Source organism: Setaria viridis, chromosome 3 (assembly GCF_005286985.2).
Source record: "Setaria viridis chromosome 3, Setaria_viridis_v4.0, whole genome shotgun sequence".
NCBI lineage: Eukaryota > Viridiplantae > Streptophyta > Magnoliopsida > Poales > Poaceae > Setaria > Setaria viridis.
This window is the reverse complement of record NC_048265.2, coordinates 7,114,345-7,131,666: the sequence shown is the minus strand read 5'-3', so window position 1 is coordinate 7,131,666 and position 17,322 is coordinate 7,114,345. Positions and strand designations below refer to the sequence as shown.

Genomic DNA, 17,322 nt, shown 5'->3' with positions numbered 1-17,322 from the left:
CCTCCTAGTATCGCCCTTGCCCGCATCCGCAGTCTGCGCGAAAGCCACCTCATCAGGTAGCTCGGCAGGGGAGCGAGCGCGTGGTGTCCAGGCGAGATGTGAGCAGCGACCGCCGAGGTAATTAACGGCCTGACCAACATCGGCCGAGGAAGGGAAGAGCATCAGCTAGCATCTCATCTGCGAGAAGGTTTGTGTCTTCGTGATGGTCACATCTTTGTTTATTTGCTGTAGCTGGTATGCTATAGCTACTCAATAATACCAATTGCCAGTTTCGGTTGTATATCAATAAAAAAGAAACTGAAATCGAAGTAGAGAACATTGAAATAGAGAAATGGAAATTGCAAGGACAAAACGTCGAGCTGATGGGACAACATGTGGTGTTGATAATTCATGAAGATTAACATGACTACATGGCTAAATTCTTGAAGATGATGGACAATTTATGACGTTGACAGGCATTTCTATGACCGTGGGGAGATGAGTGTCGTGTTAGGTTATGATAATGTCAACAAGCTAGCCAGCTATTGCAAGACGAAGATCATTGTATTAGCATCGTCACAACTTTAGGATATGATTTTCGAAGAAAAGTGTAAAATCGTGTGGCAACGACGATCATTTTTTAAGGTATAACTTTTGGAATCTCCTTGCACCAATACTGAAATCCTGCGTCCGCCGCTGCATCGCCGCCTCCACTTGCCCAGCTCGTTCCCCACGCCCCGCGTCCCTCTCCACCCACCCGGGCCAACCGAAGCTCCAAGCAAGCAGAGGAAATCCCATGGCCTCCTTCCTCGCGTGAAAAGCTTCGATCCGACCGCCGTAAGTTTCTCTGACCCCACTTCGATCGCGCGGTTCGACGCTATCAGGGTTCCCCTTGCTTCGGCGGAATCGAGGCTGGGTCCATGGTTTTCTTGGGCGGGAGCATTGCTAAGACCTTCGGCTGGGAATGCTGCTGCTGAATCTGGGGACCGCGCGGATGCGGAGGCTGGATGGGGTAGTGTGGGACGATCGGTTCTTGGTCCCCCGTTGGGGCGGGGCGTTGACTTGTGAGCGCAACATGTTCGACGCTATTACTGACCGGAGCTGCGATAGAGTCTTTGAACAGTGAATCTGGGGCTGTTACTGCTCTTGTTTTCGCTCTTCGTTTCGAGCTAAAAAAGAGCTTGCTTTGGCTTCGGCCCAGGATCACAACTTGGTGTTTCTGCAATCTTAGAATGTGGCTTGCAATAGGAACATCACTGGCTCTGAAATTTGCGATTCAGAAGCATTGTTACGATTCACCATATGTTGTTTGGGTCTGGAACGATAGGTTGAGCTCGTGTTCTAGATTAATTGTCGGCATATACCACAAGCCCATTCTAACTTAGATCTAGTTCATCTAGAGTAGCACCAGAGCCGTGAGTTCAGGTTGATTATCAGTCTAAAGATTCCGAGTAAAGCATAATCTTGTAACAGATACAGCTGCATCTCGTGTTGCACTGTAGCTTCTCTGTTTGTTTTTACCTTTTGTGACTACAAACTGCATTATTCCCTTCTCCATATGCTAATGCATTTGGATACTGGTTTAACCTACAAACTTCCGTATGACGATGGTGATCCATTAGATGTTATTCATCATTAAAAAGATGGCACTTTCAAATCTAAATGCCCCAAGTTCCATTACAGCCAAAGATCATCAAACCTACAGCAAACGCGAAACCTGTCAATAAAGTCAAACCACAAAGATTATATGGCCTCCATTCAGAAGTATACACAAAAAGATATCCACACTTTGTGTTTACATGCTAATGCCAAAGCTAAACAGTTGACAGGGTAAAAGGAACTTCAAGGTTTCTGTACTGCATGTTTCTCAATTGAGAAAACCAGTATGGCACCATGGTTTAGTTACCTAAAATATCAATTTGTTGAAATGCATTTTCTCCTATTTTTTTTTTGCTTTTGACAGATTAGACACCATCAGATTTTTCGTGCTTACTTGTCATGTCTGATCTGCACAGGTGTTGCCTGAGATGACTTGTTCTTAGCACCAGTATTCATTAAGCCATTGCAACAAGAGTTATATATCTGCGAATGCCGAAAAGCTTCAAAGTCATTGGGTGTTCCTTTGCCTGACAGCTATAATACTGTTGCAACCTGGGGTGCTTTACGCGTTATTTTTTATGAGGGGAGGTAAATTTTTTGTATACCTTATCCTCATGTTCTAGGCACGGTACCTATTAACATCTTGGTTAGACATTAGAAGTCTCACTGTCATTTCAGAAGAAGTGTGGTCAGACTGTATAACGAAGAGTGTTTCAAGTCTCTGGCAATCATTTTGCATTAACTTTATTCATGCTTCTGAATTTCGCAGGAAGGTCAGATGAATTTTGTCGTTGCCAGGCATGCCTTGGGAAGTACACACTACTTGGAGATGAAGAAAATCCACGATTATCAATGTTTGAGAGACGGCTCCCCTGCTTTGGCTGTGGAATAGGTTGGTCTTGGTGAGTCAGTCTGTACCTCCAATTTCTCTTTTTTCAGGATTGCATGGTTTATTGAACATAGTACTGCTGCAGTTTTCTTTTAGGTTTCTTGTGCCCTATCATTTGGTACATTGCAGCTCTTCTTTATTGCTGCAAGTATTATAACCGGGACCCTCGAGAACGGCCTGGACTTGCTGCTTCTGCTGTTCTGGTTAGTTTCAGAACAATGTATTGTCTGCAAAAAGGGAACTTCAAATTTGGCTATTACTCGTTCTGAGCTTATGTGCATATTTGCTTCTTACAGTTCCTCTGGTTTGGTGTGTGCAGGCAGTCATCTTTACAGCTGTGGCTATTATAACCCTTTCTGTTCTGCTGATCTGCTGTGTAAACAAACGGTTCTTGAATAGCTGCGCAAGTTGACATGGATGATAGCTGCAAGATATCTATCTCAAAACAGCGGATGAACTACTGACAGAAATATTCTTTAGATTCTTTGGTCCATTTATTGTTGGACTACAAAAGGGAAATCAAGGGTGTGTTTAGTATGATACATTATCAGCAGTGTCAGGTTTTACCTGTGAGTGTACATTACAGATTTCTGAACTTGCAGACATGCATGAAGATATATATTCAGCAATTCCTTCTCTTTCTGGGACTTGTGAACAATTTTGTACTGATAATTTGCCTGATCAGAACAATCAGAAGTTCAGAACTTGTATCCAATCGTGCTGAAATTACATGAGCAGGTCAATCTGGAATTTGTGCTTCAACTTTTATTATCTCTATCACTTCACTTCCTTTTCTTTTTTTTTCTTGTTTAGAGTTTAATAGATGCAACGTGGTAACCACGATGCATTATGCTGCCTTCCTTCTCTTGATCCTAACCCTCATCCCATTCTTGGTGTGGAGCACCACCGAGTTCTGGGGCTCGACGACATGACTGTCGACGAGCTCCACCTGAAAGTTGTATAAAATTGCCGCGGCAGCGATCTTGATGTTGCTGAGCCCCAGGTTCTTGCCGAGGCAGCTCCTGGGGCCGCAGTTGAAGACGGCGAACTTGTGGCTCGGCTCGTGCCGGACCCGGCCAACATCGGACAGCCACCGCTCCGGCCGGAACTCGTGGCAGTCGCTGCCCCATATCTGCTCCATTCTGCCCATGGCGTAGATGCAGAATATAACCCTGGTGCCCTTGGTCACCTTCGTGCAGTCCGGCAGCACGTCGTCGCCGACCGCCTCCTTCTCCTCGAACGGCGCCGGCGGGAACAGCCGCAGCGTCTCAAGGACCGCGGCGTGGAGGTAGGACGCAGGCTGGAGCGCACCGGCGTCGAACACGGCGTGCTCGCCGCCTCCAGTGGCGGCGACGGTGGCGGTGGGGCGCAGGGACTTGAGCTCGTCGAGGATCCTAGCCTCGACGTGCGGGTGCGTGCAGAGGATGTAGAAGAGCCAGGTGAGCGCGGCGACGATGAGGTCCTTGGCCGCGAACATGTACCCGACGGCGGAGTCCCGGAGGAACTGGTCCCGCTGCCGGTCGGTCACGCCGGGGTCCCTCGGCCACGCCATGTATAGGGACAGGAGGTCGCTGCCTCCTCCTTGCCTTCCGGAGGCGACGGCGAGAAAGGATGGTGACTTGCGTTTGGCGATCTCGCGGTAGACGAACTCGTCGAGGACTGCCTTGGCCTCGGCCAGCCTCCTCTCGGCGCCGACGTTGAGCCACCTCAGCAGCCTCCACCACCAGACCGGCACGATGTGGCGGAGCAGCGCGGCCTCGCTGGCCACCCTGGTCGCTTGGCCGATCGGCGGCATCGGCGCCGAGGCGGCGGCGACGGACAGCGCGTCCAGGTCGGCGTCGAACGCGGAGGCGTATGACACGTCGAGCGCATACCGCATGAACACGTCCTCGATCTCGACGCCGCCCGGCGAGGTGGCGGCGGCATGGTCGAGGAACGGCACCAGCAGGCGCGCCGTCTGCCGCGCCATGGTGGACAGCACGAAGGACCGGAACGCGGGGTTTCCGAAGACGGCGGCGGCGACTTGCCGCTGGCGCGCCCAAGACGCGGCGTCCGCGACGAGCAGCCCGTCGCCGACGATGTCGAACATCTCCGCGAAGTCCCGGCCCTTGTCGTAGCCGCCGTGGTTGGACGCCAGGCAGTGCTGCACTGCCGCCGGGTCGCACGTCACCAGGAAGTCGGCGCGGGCCAGCCAGGGCCCGCGGAACACGAACGTGCACCCGCACTCGCGGAGCGCGTCGGTGGTGGCGTCGAGGAGGCGGCCGAGGTTCGCGAGCACGAAGGGGAGCATGCCTACCACGGGCCAGCTCACCGGCGCGAGCTGCCGCCGCCACGCGCGGCGGAGGGCGGCGAGGGAGAGGAAGCACAGCGCGGCCAGGAGGAACTCGGGGTAGGAGAGGAGGAAGCTCCGGAGGGCGCCCATTGCCGAGGCCCGAGTGTGCGTGCATTGCGCGTTGCCGTTTGGCGGTGGCATGGATAGATAGGCGAGCATGGCAATGGCGTGATGCGTGGTTCTTCCCGGTGGGAGTGTGCTAACACAGGCCAGTACGCCGCTTCATGCCAGGCCTGTGATGGAAGCCGGGGACGCAAGAGCTGGACGGGTTGCTACGACTCTGGTTCTTGTTCTCCGACCAGCAACAACGTGAAGAACGAAGAGGCGGCAGGCAGACCGCACACAGAGGCGGAGGAGGCTCGATTTTCAAAAACAAAAAAAATGCACCAGCCGGGAATCGAACCCGGGTCTGTACCGTGGCAGGGTACTATTCTACCACTAGACCACTGGTGCTTGCTGTGATGAGTCTCTTGTAAATATAAATATTCGAATAATTCGTCTTGGTGCCGTCTCACAGCAGTAATGTTTACATTTTTATGATTTCAACGAGTATATATTAACACAGTAATGACGAAACAATGGCAGCACTACGTAAGACGTCGGGGACTGCGCCTTTCCACTAAAAGCTTGAGCAATCTACTGAAGGCACTGGTTTTGCTCGAATGTGCAGAAAAGTTAGTGAATAGTGTTCTCGTAGCAATCTGTTGAACTATCGAAATCTCTGCTAGAGCCTGCCATGTTGGTTAGCCTCGTTCCCAGCTAAACACCAAACCCAAAGTAACACGCAGGTTTTTTTTTCTGATTGATCTCAACATTTCATAAGCTGATGGACAGTGTGAGCAGTTTCAGGCGTGTACCTTCCATGTTTTGTTCCCCCCTCTCTCTTTCACCCATTTCACCATTTCCCATCCTCATTGGACATTTCATGCCTGTCAAAATTAATCTTCCGGTTAAGGTAGTGAGTTAGGCCAAGCTGTTCTGACTTTAACGCAGAAGAGACAAAATTTAACTTCGTAGGGCACCGGCAGCTTCCATATCGTGTCCCAGATTGGCTGCATCTATTGGTTCCCCGTGGTGCCCTATGCAATTGAATTGAACGCCTAGCTTCAGGAGCTAGAAGTTGATTCAACAGTCGAAATAAACTTCGGAAATCACCTTCACTTATTAACAGAACAAGATGGCCAACGTAACGGTGCACATAAAATTTGAAGAATGATATTCTAGCAGCAGCTTAAGTGGCCATTTTTTACAATAAAAACACGAAAAATTGGGAATAGTCATGGTCTTACGGACCATCAACGATGACAATTACAGGAGCCCGTGGGGCACCAAAACGGGAGAAAGGGTGCCCCCTACTGCCCTTATCCTTCATCCTCCATCCAACCACCTCCTTTGTCAAAGAAAGGAACACATCATAACTAAACGTCCCAACACACATCCTCAAAGAAATGCAGCAAACAACCATCTCACCTAGTTGGTCCCCTACCGACCGTAGCAGCAGGTAACAAGGTATATCAGGCAAAGATAAAAAGCTCTAAGCCGAGGCATCTGCGCCTCCCTCAGGTTTGTCTGTTTCCATCTGCTCAGCAGCAGGCTCCTCAGCAGCATCCTCGCTGGTTGGCTCACTGGCTGCGTTTTCACCATTTGATTGCTGCTGCTCTGGTGTTTGAGGCTCAGGTGCTGGGGTTTCAGCCGGAGGCGGAGTCTGTGGCTTCGGAGCTGGCTTGGGTTTCGTCATGATTGGTTTGCAGAACCTGTAAAGCAAAGGTTCAAAGATTATTTTTCTCAGAACATCACCTTTACATGTGCATGTACCATTAGGGGCTTAGGGCAGGCCAATCTCAGAAAGGGGGGAGGGCATAGCCATATACTAACCTGTCAAGTGTTTCAGCTTTCTTCTTCAGGTCAGCAGCAAGGAGGACAGGATTAGCATGCTTTGGCAGAGCATCCTGCTGCTGTTTTTTCTCTAATAGCCAAGTCTCTGCTTCTGAGCACTCATTAATAACCTAGAAGAAAAAATGAGTTAGCAACTGACAACAGTACCGCCTATTCATCTACCACATTAGCATTGCAACTGCCAAATAAACACAAAAATGAAAAGACACACCCTTGTGTGTTGGAACTGAACAGCTGTATAAGGAAATGCAAGCCAATGACAAAGTACTACTCAAATATCGTGTAGCACATTGCAGTGAAGAAAATTAAATCTATCATGGGAATATGAAAATGAACAGAACTCAATCACATTATCTCCTCTATAGTCTATTTAGAATTAGTAATTACCTTTTGCTTTTCTGATATGTCGATGTGTTCAAACTTTAGGTCATTAGACAGTGCAGCTTCTCTAAAGCTGTTAATGCAGTATGCCAGTTGGTTAACAGCAGAATCTCTAATTTCCCACTCTTTGAAGCGCACCTCAATAGGATCACCAACCTACAATTGAGAAAATAAAAAAAATATATCATCTAAACCTGAAATACCCAAAAACATTGTATCAACATACAAGGCTTACCTTTTTAAGTTCTTCCAGTTTAGCAATATAGACTCCCTTGGTCTCATCCTCACCATCTTCATACAGCCAATCTTCAACCTCCTGAAGCTTAGAAATCAAACCTTCCTTGTCCTCAGGTGTGACAAAATCACCGTACTTGTCATAGAGCTAAATAGAAGAAAAACAAATTCAGGTTCTATTAACAAAGTTTGTAGGAGAATATTGGAACATGCAAGTCAACATACCTTGTTACGCATGTCATAAACATAAGCTTCCACAGCGTTCTTTTTCTCCTTGGTTTCTTCCATTACCCTGTCCTGAAGGGCCATCTCATACTCTTTCTCTACAGCTTTGTCCAACTCAGCAGCCCCCAAGGCACCGTAGACCAATTCAGAGACTGGAACATTTGTTTTCTTAACTTTCTTTTTTGATGGCTCAGCCTAAAACAGGAAAATCATTTCCAAAGGCATTATAATATCACATTTTGACAAAGGAAAATTCAAAATTCCAGCACGAAAAAACAGAACAGGGATATTTTTACATGAACTCAATAATTCTGTTACTATGCCAGAAAATAATTTTACTGTACAATAACTTGTTACAAATTACGACAATCATGAATCACATTCAGAATATTTATTGAACTCAATTTTTCTTTAAAATGATTATTAATTGATCGGTAAAGTACTTACATGATGGAAACTAATACGGTGATCAAATGTCAGCCAAAGGCAACACAGAACACTAATTCCACTCTAGACAAACTTACTATCTCAATGTAAATGGTAAAACCATACCTTAGCATCAGTATCCATTGGAACAGTTTTTTCCTCAGAAGTCGGTGCCCCATTTTCAGCACCCTCTGCAGTGTCTGTAGCACCTTTAGACTCTTGCTTATTCACATCAGTTCCAGAAGCAGGGTCATTTGGAGCGTCATCTGTGTCCATCTTAGTAGCTTCCTTCTGAGCCTCATTAGTAGCTGATACTGGAACTTCCACTTCCTCTTCCTCCAGCATCTGCATCAAAATCAAGCACATTACACCAACGACATAAAGAATGCTATTTCAGAGGATGACAAAAGGATGTATGATCTTGTGTGCTTTGTTTTGTTCCTTGTTTAGTCATTAGCTATTCGGCCTCTAATTCTTTCCTACTCAGTTTTATGAATTCATTCCTCAATAATTATTTTTTTTGCAGGTTTACAAATTTTCTGCAAACCTAATCTTGATTTGCATGGTGAAAACACAATCTTGGAGTTTCTGATATTAAACATATGATATTCCTCAAGAAACACAAGAGTCTGTACAGAAAAAAAAAACTCTCATAACCAGTACATGTACATCAACCGAAATTGCATATTCATTGACGCATAGAAACAAAAGTTCTTACACTACTGCTGATGAACACATACACAGAATGAAACTAATTACAATGGACAGCCAATGACCACATACACAGGCAAACACGTGGTGACCTAGTTGAGAAATAATCCCAAGAAAATGTATTTAACTACGCTAGACACCGAGTTCAGGGGATAATACTTGCACCTTCCAGTGTAAGCGAGGTCATTGAACAAGACCATGCTCTCTGAACGAACAAGAGCATGCACCAGGAAAGGGAGACACTACTCCAACAAAGAGAATCGGACACCGATTTATTGCACAGGAAAGTGGGGGCAGTTAAAAATTCCCCAAATCTGCATCACTAATTCACTCCATGCACTGCAGAGTAACTGCATTACCCCTGAATCGCAAAAAAATCAATCCGTACAGCAGCAACTGTACAACACATTCGACCCTCTACCAAATAACTAGCCCTAAAGCCAAAACTGAACAGCCCAACTACCTCATGAACTCAATCACAAATGACTGCAGAATGCTATTTCAGAGGATGACAAAAGGATGTGTGATCGAGTTACCGTTGCTGATTCAACTGAGACTATCCCATGTATGTTGAGACGGACTTTGAGTTTTAGTTTCGCCTTTTCACCATTGCTGGATTGGAAAGGGCCAATCTGCAAGGATATGATAGTGAATCAGAAAACATAAACTGTTATGGGATCAGATTGAATTATTTCAGCTACTCTAAACATGCAAACTTACTGAATACCTATGGCTAGGCAGCTTACCGTGTAAGTGCTAATTTTTGGCTCAATCTGTGCATCATTTGCGTCAACATTCACAACATCAACTGCGAATGTATTCGCTCGATAAAAGGTCAGAGCTTTGACGCTAGGGATGGCATTCCCCTTTGGGAATATAATAGTTTGTTGTGTTTCATTGTTCTGTGCATCTGGCTTCCATGACAAAGCAATTGTGAAAGGAAACCCATCATTAACCTGCAAAAAATGAAGCATGGTTATACAAGGTAAAAGGAGCAAATACCATATAATCAATTGAGCATTCACTCAAAAAAAATAAAGAATTCAAGACATCTCAGAATCAAGCATCAATTATATCTATAAGAACATGACTCCCAAGACAGATAATTGACCAACCTTCCAGTGAACATACAGTGATCTATGCTTAACAGTACTGGTGAAAACAATAAAATGAGAACATCGTAAGCGTACAACAAAATTTATAGACATTAAATTCACCTGTATTATAATAACTTCATGCAAAATGTAGTGATCAACTAAAACAATATGCACTATAAAACTAAATAGACAAATATTATACATATTTAAAGATGAAGATGCCATCAAAGCGGATGAAGGCATCAAAGCGGATGAAGGCATCCAAGCTTCTAAGAAAAGAAAATGGTTTGACTTTCTCTCCTACCTAACTAGCAATCCCGGTGGCTCATAATAGAGTTTCAGATACATATGTGACTACATCCAGGATATAAGTCTGCCCCCTTATCTTTAGTTGGTCCACAACTAACTTTTACCATACATAAAACATAAATAACAGAAAAAAGGAATTGCAATGTAAAAGACAGTGAGTAAGATACCTGGAATTCCCGCACTTTGAAAGTGGGGCTGAGAATAGCACATTGGAGAGCACAACCTCTCGCCACACACTCACTAGCATTCATTGTCCTCCTAGGTTCCTTCCCGAAGAATTCAGTTATTATCTTGATTATGGCAGGAACACGAGAACCGGATCCGACAACCTCAACAAAGTGCACATTTTCTGTCGTCAAACCAGCTTCAGCCAAGGCTTTTTCCAAAGGCCCTTTCACACGTTCCAGCACAGGGGCACTGATCTGTTCAAAATCATCCCGCTTGATAAACCCGCGGACATCCTTCTCATCCATCAAGCACTCGATGTTCAATGGAGCCTCTGGATTGGCGCTCAGCACCTTCTTTAGTTTCTCGCATGCCACACGCAACCTAAGGCATGCACGTGCATTCTGATACACATCGATCTTATATTCCTCTTTAAACTTCACCGCAAAGTGCTTAAAGAGAGCCTCATCAAAGTCCCTCCCGCCAAGAGATCGGTCATACGTATGGGACAACATCTTGAGTTGTCCCTTCTTGTAACCGACAATGCTGACCTGCATGCTGGCATGACCGACATCAACAAATGCGACGTTCAACTGATCGTTCTCTGGCAGATCAGTCTTATAAATACCATATGCCAATGCCGTGGCTGTCGTCTCGTGGAACAACCGCAACGGCCGGAGACCCGCAATAGTGGCAGCATCAAGAACGGCCCTGCGCTGCAGATCATTGAAGTACACTGGGATACCTATACAGCAGTCCACAACCGCAGCATTCAAGTTGCCCTCAGCAATGACCTTCAAATTGGACAGTACCATGGCAAGCAGCTGCGTGGGGGTGAAGGCCTGCTCCTCGCCCAGATACCTTGCGTGGACGAGCGGAAACCCATCAGGGCCCTCGGACACACGGAACGGGAAAGAGGCAAGATCGCGCTGCAGCTCGGGATCGGAGAACTTGCGTCCGAGCAGGCGCTTGATCTGCGAGATGGAGTTCTTGGGGTTCATGGTCGAGGACGCGGCGCCAGCAGTGCCGATGAAGCGCTGCTTGTCGCCGAAGCACACGATGGCGGGGGTCTCGCGCTTGGATTCCTCATTGAGCACGACGTCGATCCCACGCTGCCGGGCCACGGCCACAATGCAGCTCTCGTTTCCGAGATCAAAGCCCACTACGCTCATCTTCACCCTCGGCTCCCCACCACTACAGCTTCAGATCTAGATCACAAACAGCCCCTGCATCACAAAGCGAGATCCAGTTAGGCGGCACAAGGATAGCGACGAATTCATCCATAAATCTACCGAAACTAAGAATTGCACGTATCAAAACGAACAGCGCCCATGAACTTTCCGCCACAAGTACAACGAATCCCAGCCGCGGACCCCCAAAACCGCCGTTCGAGCCAACGGCTCCAAACCCGAAAAACCACCAAAAATCGAAAACCTAACTTCCTGGGGCTAGGAGCGCGGAGGAAGAGAAGGGGGAGGGGTCGGACGTACCTGCAGGTCGAGGCCGGTAGGAGCTCGCAGCGCCGCAGCGGGGAAGTATGGGCAGCGCTTTCCTTTGGAGAGGGAAGGGTAGAGGACGCGGTGATTTACGGTGTGGCGCCGCCGGGGCGGGGAATCTTCTAGAAAGTCTGAAGAAACCCTCCGCGCTCCGATCCTGCGCCGCCAGAGAGCATCTGAGGCGTTGGTTTGATGGGAGGTCACAGGGACGGTTGGATTTGGATCCTCTTTGGCAGGGCTTTAGCAACAGCTCTACCAAGGGCTTAGCCCTACCAAAGCATTTGCAAACCAGCTTCTCACGTGAAGCCCCCAGGGAGTTTTGCAAAATGAACTTGGATGGTGAAGGGTCAGAGCTCCACGGCTTCTCTTGCGGGTTCGGGTGAAGCTCTACCGAACAGTTTGCTCCACCTCTATCTAGAGGAGCCGAAGCCGTTTTTACGTGGACAAGTCGGAGAGAGAAAAATTAGCTCCAGAGCTCTGCTAAACGGTGCCGAAGCCTCCGGCTCCTCCCCGTTCAAGCATCTGTTGTTACTAAACTGCCCCTGAAATTGATGGAAATCACGCCCGCAATCGCCATCCCGACGTCGTCTCTTCTCGTAACTGGAGCCTGCAGACTTGCCGATGACTGGGATTGGTACGCCGCCCCTTCCTCAGCTTGCACGGACGCACCGCCCGCCGTCGTCGGCTTGGCCGAAGTCGATGCGAGTGCAGCGCCCGTCGTCCATGCCTCAGTCGTAGCCACGGGCGCCTAGACCAGCTGAGAAGCAATACAGGGGCGGAGCAACGCAGCAGGGAGGAAGCAGGCAGTGGGAGTGTTCGGCTGAACTTATAAGCCGGCTGAAAAGCTGAAACGGCTGATTTGTTGTGAGAAAAAAATACTGTTCGGTGGCTGATAAGCCGGCTGATACGCTGAAGTGAACATACCTAGTGGGGGAGCGGCACGACGCGGCGGACAGGAGCGAAGCTAGGGATGGTGCGTTGCGGGGCGGAGCAGATAAGGATGACGGGGAAGAAAGAGTTTTGATGGGGAAAGGATGAGGCATGTAAAAATAAAGATACGGTGAAAAAGAGAGAGAGATAGAGAGAAAGAAAGATGCGGAGGAAAAAATAAAAGGGATATCGGATGTAAATAAAAAGAAATTAAAGACAAAGATTAATTATAATATATTTAGGCTAGGAGGAAGGTCTAAAGCCACTCAAATGAAATGAAGGGGCTAAAGTTTAGCCCCTGGAGTGTTTGGATGGAAGGCTAAATTTTAGCACTTTGATAGATAAAAGACAACAATACCCCTACCTTTCCCTCCTCCCACTTTCTTCCTTCTTCCTCGTGAGCTGATAACGAAACATAGACCATGTTTGCTGAGCGGGGGTGAAATCCATCGAGAACAAGCGCTTTGGTTCCACGCAATCGGCAGCACAGCACACAAAATCCTACCAAGTGATCCTCCCAAGTGAACAACTACGGACACACCACCACAAATAACATATTATCGATCGATCTACTAGCTAGCTAACAGCCACGATGATTGACAAGATAAAGCCATGGAATCGTGCAAGCAGCCGTGAAGCCAAAAGCACCAGACCAACTCATCAGCTACCAGAAACTCTGGTGAGGAGAGAACGGCAGCGAGGAGAGGACGGCCGCGGGGAGTGCACCTGAGTACCCCGCGGGGTCGAGCGCGATGGCCATGCTGCGGAGTTGGGAGGTGTTGGCGGCAGGGGAGAAGCAGCGGATGCCGCAGGGTTGGTGGAGGCGGCGGGTACGACCGGAGGAGGCGGGGGCGGGCCGGAGGCGGCGGGTCCGGCTGGAGGAGGCGGGGTCGCCGGAGGCCGCGGGGGCGGGCGGAGGACGTGCGGGGAGGAGAGAGAGAGGAAGGAGAGAGAGGGGGGCAACCAGGGAAATTTTGGAAGGGGGATCAGTTTTAGCCCATTTTAGCACCCCTTGAAGGGGCTAAAGGATTTGGGAGGGGCTAAAATTTAGCACCCAGTTTTAGCCCTCCTGTTTGGGAGCAAGGGGTTAAAATTTGGCTAAAATGGGGGTGCTAAATTTTAGTCCCCTGTTCCAAACACCCCCTCAATCTACCTAGTAATATTTTTCATTACATTTGAATTCACATTATAAATTATGGAAAATTCACAACTCGTTTAACCAAAAGTCAGTAGGTAAGGGCAATATCCATTCATGAAATTAGGAGAATCTGTTCCGCTAAACATTTTTCAAAACAGCTTCACATTCACTGCTTCACCAAAGAACTAGAGCCAAAGCTATTTTTGGAGAAGCTAAAGCACCGCCAAACTAGTCCTTGGTGTTCGAGTTTGAACCTGTGGAGGGCTGGAGGCTCGTGGGCTAATCTCTTCGGAGGATGTTTTTAGTTGTGGTCTTCCGAGTTCCAACTCAGCCTGCCTAGAGAGAGTTCCAACTGGAAGTCCGTGGTCTTCGCACGGTACTATAAAAAGTTGAACGGCCCCTTGAAAATTTTGGCAGTAGAAAATGCATACGTAAAGTCTAGATTTCAAACTTTCAAACTTCAAACATTAGAATTCACTTAATCTAAACTAGAGGATGGGAAGGCGCGTCTATCTTTGGAACCAATATGTCATAGAAATATGTTCTATTTTACCGTAGTGAGATCAAGTTATAAGAAATAAGGAACAACGTTCCATTTCTTGGACTCACCACTCAGACATGAATAAGTGCAACTACCCATTCCGTGAGCTTATGTACACAAAGGCATAACTAAACATATCGAGATATTTAAGAAACTAAAATTTAGAGAACATTCTTCTCTCCAAAGTCCAAACTCAACTGTATCACAGTGTCAAATTATTAGTCAAATTATTATATGTGAAGTTTAATCTACTTTGTTGTATTTTCTACGCAGGGTATAATATCTTTGAATGCATTATTTTGTGAGTCAATTCCCTCAATGCCATAAAATTAAATGTCAATCCTCTCAATGCCATAGATTTTCGTGAACTTCCCTACCATTGAATTTTGATTTATCCCCTCATTGCCATTCCGTACATCTATCCAGGGAGGGGCAAAATCGTAAAATCATTTTTTCCATCCACACTTAAAAGTTCATGGACGGATAGATTGACGGAATGGCACTGACGGGATAAATCAAAATTTAATAGCACTGAGGGAATTTCGTAAAAATCTATGGCACTAAGGGGATTGATGTTAATTTTTGTGGCATTGAAGAAATTGACTCTTTGTTTCGTAAGTCCAACGAATATGCGATGTGAAATGTAGTGGCAAGATCATATTGATCTTGGTCGTATTTGCATTATTAATTGATTTTCCTTTGGTCACTTTTTTAGTGGCGTAATGTGTGCTCTTTTTTTCGCTAAACGTTAGAAAGAAGCTAAGCTCAAAATATTAGCTGGATTTATGTATGTTGACTCATTTTATGTCACCCACGATGTAGGATCAAATTCTCACCTATCCAGTAATAAGCAGCCTACACAATATTAAGTTCAAACTCTCAACTAATAATACACATAAACAGTATATGCATAACACTATTGTACAGCCACCGTTCCGCTATAGCTTAGCAGCTGCTGCACTAAGGACTCCTTAGCTCCGGCTCCACACGCTTACTGAAGCACGGAGGAGTCGGGGCCGCACCAAATGGCACCAAGCGTGGAGCTATTTTTGGGCACATTTGGGAGGAGCCGGAACCGTTTTAAGCCTGCATAGCGGAGTCAAAAAATAGCTCCGCAGCTCCGGCTCCACGTGCGGAGCCCTCCGCGAGAAGTCCTGCCAAGGGAGCCCTAAATCAGCTAGTGCATTGCTAAATCGGCTGCCTGAGCTAGCACCAGCGAACACAACCGGCCTGTTCGCTTCAGCTTATAAGCTGGCTGAAAAGCTGAAACGGCTGATTTGTTGTGAGAGGAAAACACTATTGGGTAGCTGATAAGCCGGCTGAATAAGCTGAAGCGAATAGGCCCAACAATACATGCAATGTGTTGCAGGAGATATTTTTTTATGCCAAATGTGTTATGTACATGAAAAGCTGAAACTTATTAATTGTTTATGGTGGGTTATATTAGCTAGCTATATATTGGAGTAGGAGCAACAAATGGTATTTTTAAGAAGTGATTAATCATTAATTAATACCTAACAAAAGGGACGTTAAGAGAGCATTTTTTAGACTAATATAATGACTCGGTTGTGCGGTGGGCAGGCTGGCCACACTGGACTAAGCACGGAGCGGATCAAACTGTTTGGTACGCCTCCACTCCTAAACTCTAGCAACTCCATCAAAAAAATCAGCCAAACACCCTAACTCCAAAACTTTATGGAGTTGCCAACTCCATGGAGCTGTAGTGCAAATGGAGGTGGAGTTTTGGAGCACCTCTTTTGCTGCTCTAGAAACCTCTCTTCTGAACCTCCTCGTGGAGTTGGTGGGTAATTACCCACCAATGCCATTGGTTACATAAAAACGTTTCATTATATTCTCCCTTCTATTCTACCGAGCCCCACTCGCCGCCCGAGCCCCGCTCGTCGCCGCCCCTGTGGCCGGCCGGCCCCGCCGCCCGTCGCCACGTCTTTCGCTGCCCAAGCTGCCCCGCTGCCCGCCGCCCGTCGCCACCCACCCCGCCGCCCGTGGAGGGTCTCCCGTGTGCAGCACAATGCAGTGGAAAAAGGGAAGAAGAAGATGGGATAGAGAGGATGACAAGTGAGGCCTTAATTGGGGGGCAACAATGGCAATTCACATTGAAATCGATCTTTTTTGGAGCTGAGAGCACCCATCTAGCCAAACATCCTATTTTTGTTCTGGAGTTTTGGAGTGGAGCTGGCTCCATGTGGAGTTCTGGAGTGGAGCAGCTTCACCCGGAGTTGGAGCCATGCCAAATAGGGATGTCTATTGGCCCGTGAACCTCACCAAGCATTACTGTTTTTTGATCGATCCAATTTCATGTTTTCAGTCGAATTTTCCTAGCCTAGTTTGATGGTCATTCATTTTTTTGCTAACTGGCAGTGCTACATGGCTTCATCGTATTGGCATAAAAATCGACCGACACCACCATATTTTTACTCAGTTGTTGTTTAGTCATGGTATGGATCATCCGGTGAGGTTTTTTTTTTATAATGATCATCCGGTGAGTCAAGTAAGTTTATTATTTACAGTTTTTTAATATGAATCTGTCTTTTGTTTTTTACACTTATTGAAATGGGGGGGGGGGGGGGGGCGGGGGTCTTCGGGAGCAAATCTGCCAACAAACGTGTATACCAAAACAAGAACATGAAATTTGACACAACAATATGTGGCGGCCATGATTTTTAACCAAGCACCTTTTGGCGCAGGCTCAGTTTGAATTGCTGGACGTGGACGGTGCGGGATTCCAGCCTATCACGTCGTAGCACACTTTCTCACAAATCAAAGTGATTTAATTAGTACCTAATCGCTCACCAACCAATGTAATAAGAAATTTTACTGACAAATTCGACGTGAGTTGCTGCTCCTTGTTGTTCGTACGGAGGAGTCCGGAAGAGCCCAGAAGGTTCCGTCGTGGCGTCGTGCACCTGGAAGCCCCAGGCCCACACGTCAGACCGAATAAGATCTCCTGGAGCCC

The 17,322-nt window shown here is 47.1% G+C and overlaps 3 protein-coding genes and 1 non-coding gene across 5 annotated transcripts; all 4 read right to left on the bottom strand.

Annotated features, from left to right (window-relative positions):
* Nucleotides 1-1,744: 1,744 nt before the first annotated feature.
* Nucleotides 1,745-3,048, bottom strand: LOC117848987 (uncharacterized). The gene is made up of 3 exons (XM_034730600.1): nucleotides 3,035-3,048; nucleotides 2,347-2,459; nucleotides 1,745-2,084 (listed from the first exon to the last, which is right to left on the bottom strand). Exons 1-3 carry the CDS (start codon nucleotides 3,046-3,048, stop codon nucleotides 1,969-1,971), a joined length of 243 nt encoding a protein of 80 aa, XP_034586491.1. The 3' UTR covers nucleotides 1,745-1,968.
* Nucleotides 2,838-5,199, bottom strand: LOC117848171 (noroxomaritidine synthase). The gene has a single exon (XM_034729502.2). It carries the CDS (start codon nucleotides 4,956-4,958, stop codon nucleotides 3,315-3,317), a length of 1,644 nt encoding a protein of 547 aa, XP_034585393.1. The 5' UTR covers nucleotides 4,959-5,199; the 3' UTR covers nucleotides 2,838-3,314.
* On the bottom strand, nucleotides 5,182-5,252 carry TRNAG-GCC (transfer RNA glycine (anticodon GCC)). Its single transcript has one exon. It is a non-coding gene; the product is annotated as a tRNA-Gly (tRNA).
* A 740-nt stretch (nucleotides 5,253-5,992) lies between these two features.
* LOC117848170 (heat shock 70 kDa protein 15) lies at nucleotides 5,993-11,893 on the bottom strand. Of its 2 annotated transcripts, XR_004638839.2 has the most exons (11): nucleotides 11,734-11,893; nucleotides 10,246-11,469; nucleotides 9,419-9,628; nucleotides 9,209-9,304; nucleotides 8,088-8,306; nucleotides 7,536-7,730; nucleotides 7,312-7,458; nucleotides 7,083-7,232; nucleotides 6,675-6,805; nucleotides 6,270-6,553; nucleotides 5,993-6,189 (listed from the first exon to the last, which is right to left on the bottom strand). XR_004638839.2 is itself a non-coding variant. In XM_034729501.2 (10 exons), exons 2-10 carry the CDS (start codon nucleotides 11,413-11,415, stop codon nucleotides 6,334-6,336), a joined length of 2,538 nt encoding a protein of 845 aa, XP_034585392.1. In that variant the 5' UTR covers nucleotides 11,416-11,469; nucleotides 11,734-11,893; the 3' UTR covers nucleotides 5,993-6,333. The 2 variants fall into 2 exon arrangements, 1 of the variants encoding a protein (XP_034585392.1); XM_034729501.2 differs by having other exon boundaries at nucleotides 5,993-6,553.
* Nucleotides 11,894-17,322: the final 5,429 nt, after the last annotated feature.

What these genes read in the sequence shown, in the direction of transcription:
- LOC117848987 (XM_034730600.1), bottom strand. An exon ending in CAAAATTCATCTGACCTTCC is followed by an intron (nt 2,085 to 2,346) that starts TGCGAAATTCAG and finishes CACCCAATGACT; the next exon opens with TTGAAGCTTTTCGGCATTCG.
- LOC117848171 (XM_034729502.2), bottom strand. Translation starts at nt 4,958, where the DNA reads ATGCTCGCCTATCTATCCATGCCACCGCCAAACGGCAACGCGCAATGC.
- LOC117848170 (XM_034729501.2), bottom strand. Translation starts at nt 11,415, where the DNA reads ATGAGCGTAGTGGGCTTTGATCTCGGAAACGAGAGCTGCATTGTGGCC. An exon ending in CAATGGATACTGATGCTAAG is followed by an intron (nt 7,731 to 8,087) that starts GTATGGTTTTAC and finishes TTCCTGTTTTAG; the next exon opens with GCTGAGCCATCAAAAAAGAA. An exon ending in AAAGCTGAAACACTTGACAG is followed by an intron (nt 6,554 to 6,674) that starts GTTAGTATATGG and finishes TTTGCTTTACAG; the next exon opens with GTTCTGCAAACCAATCATGA.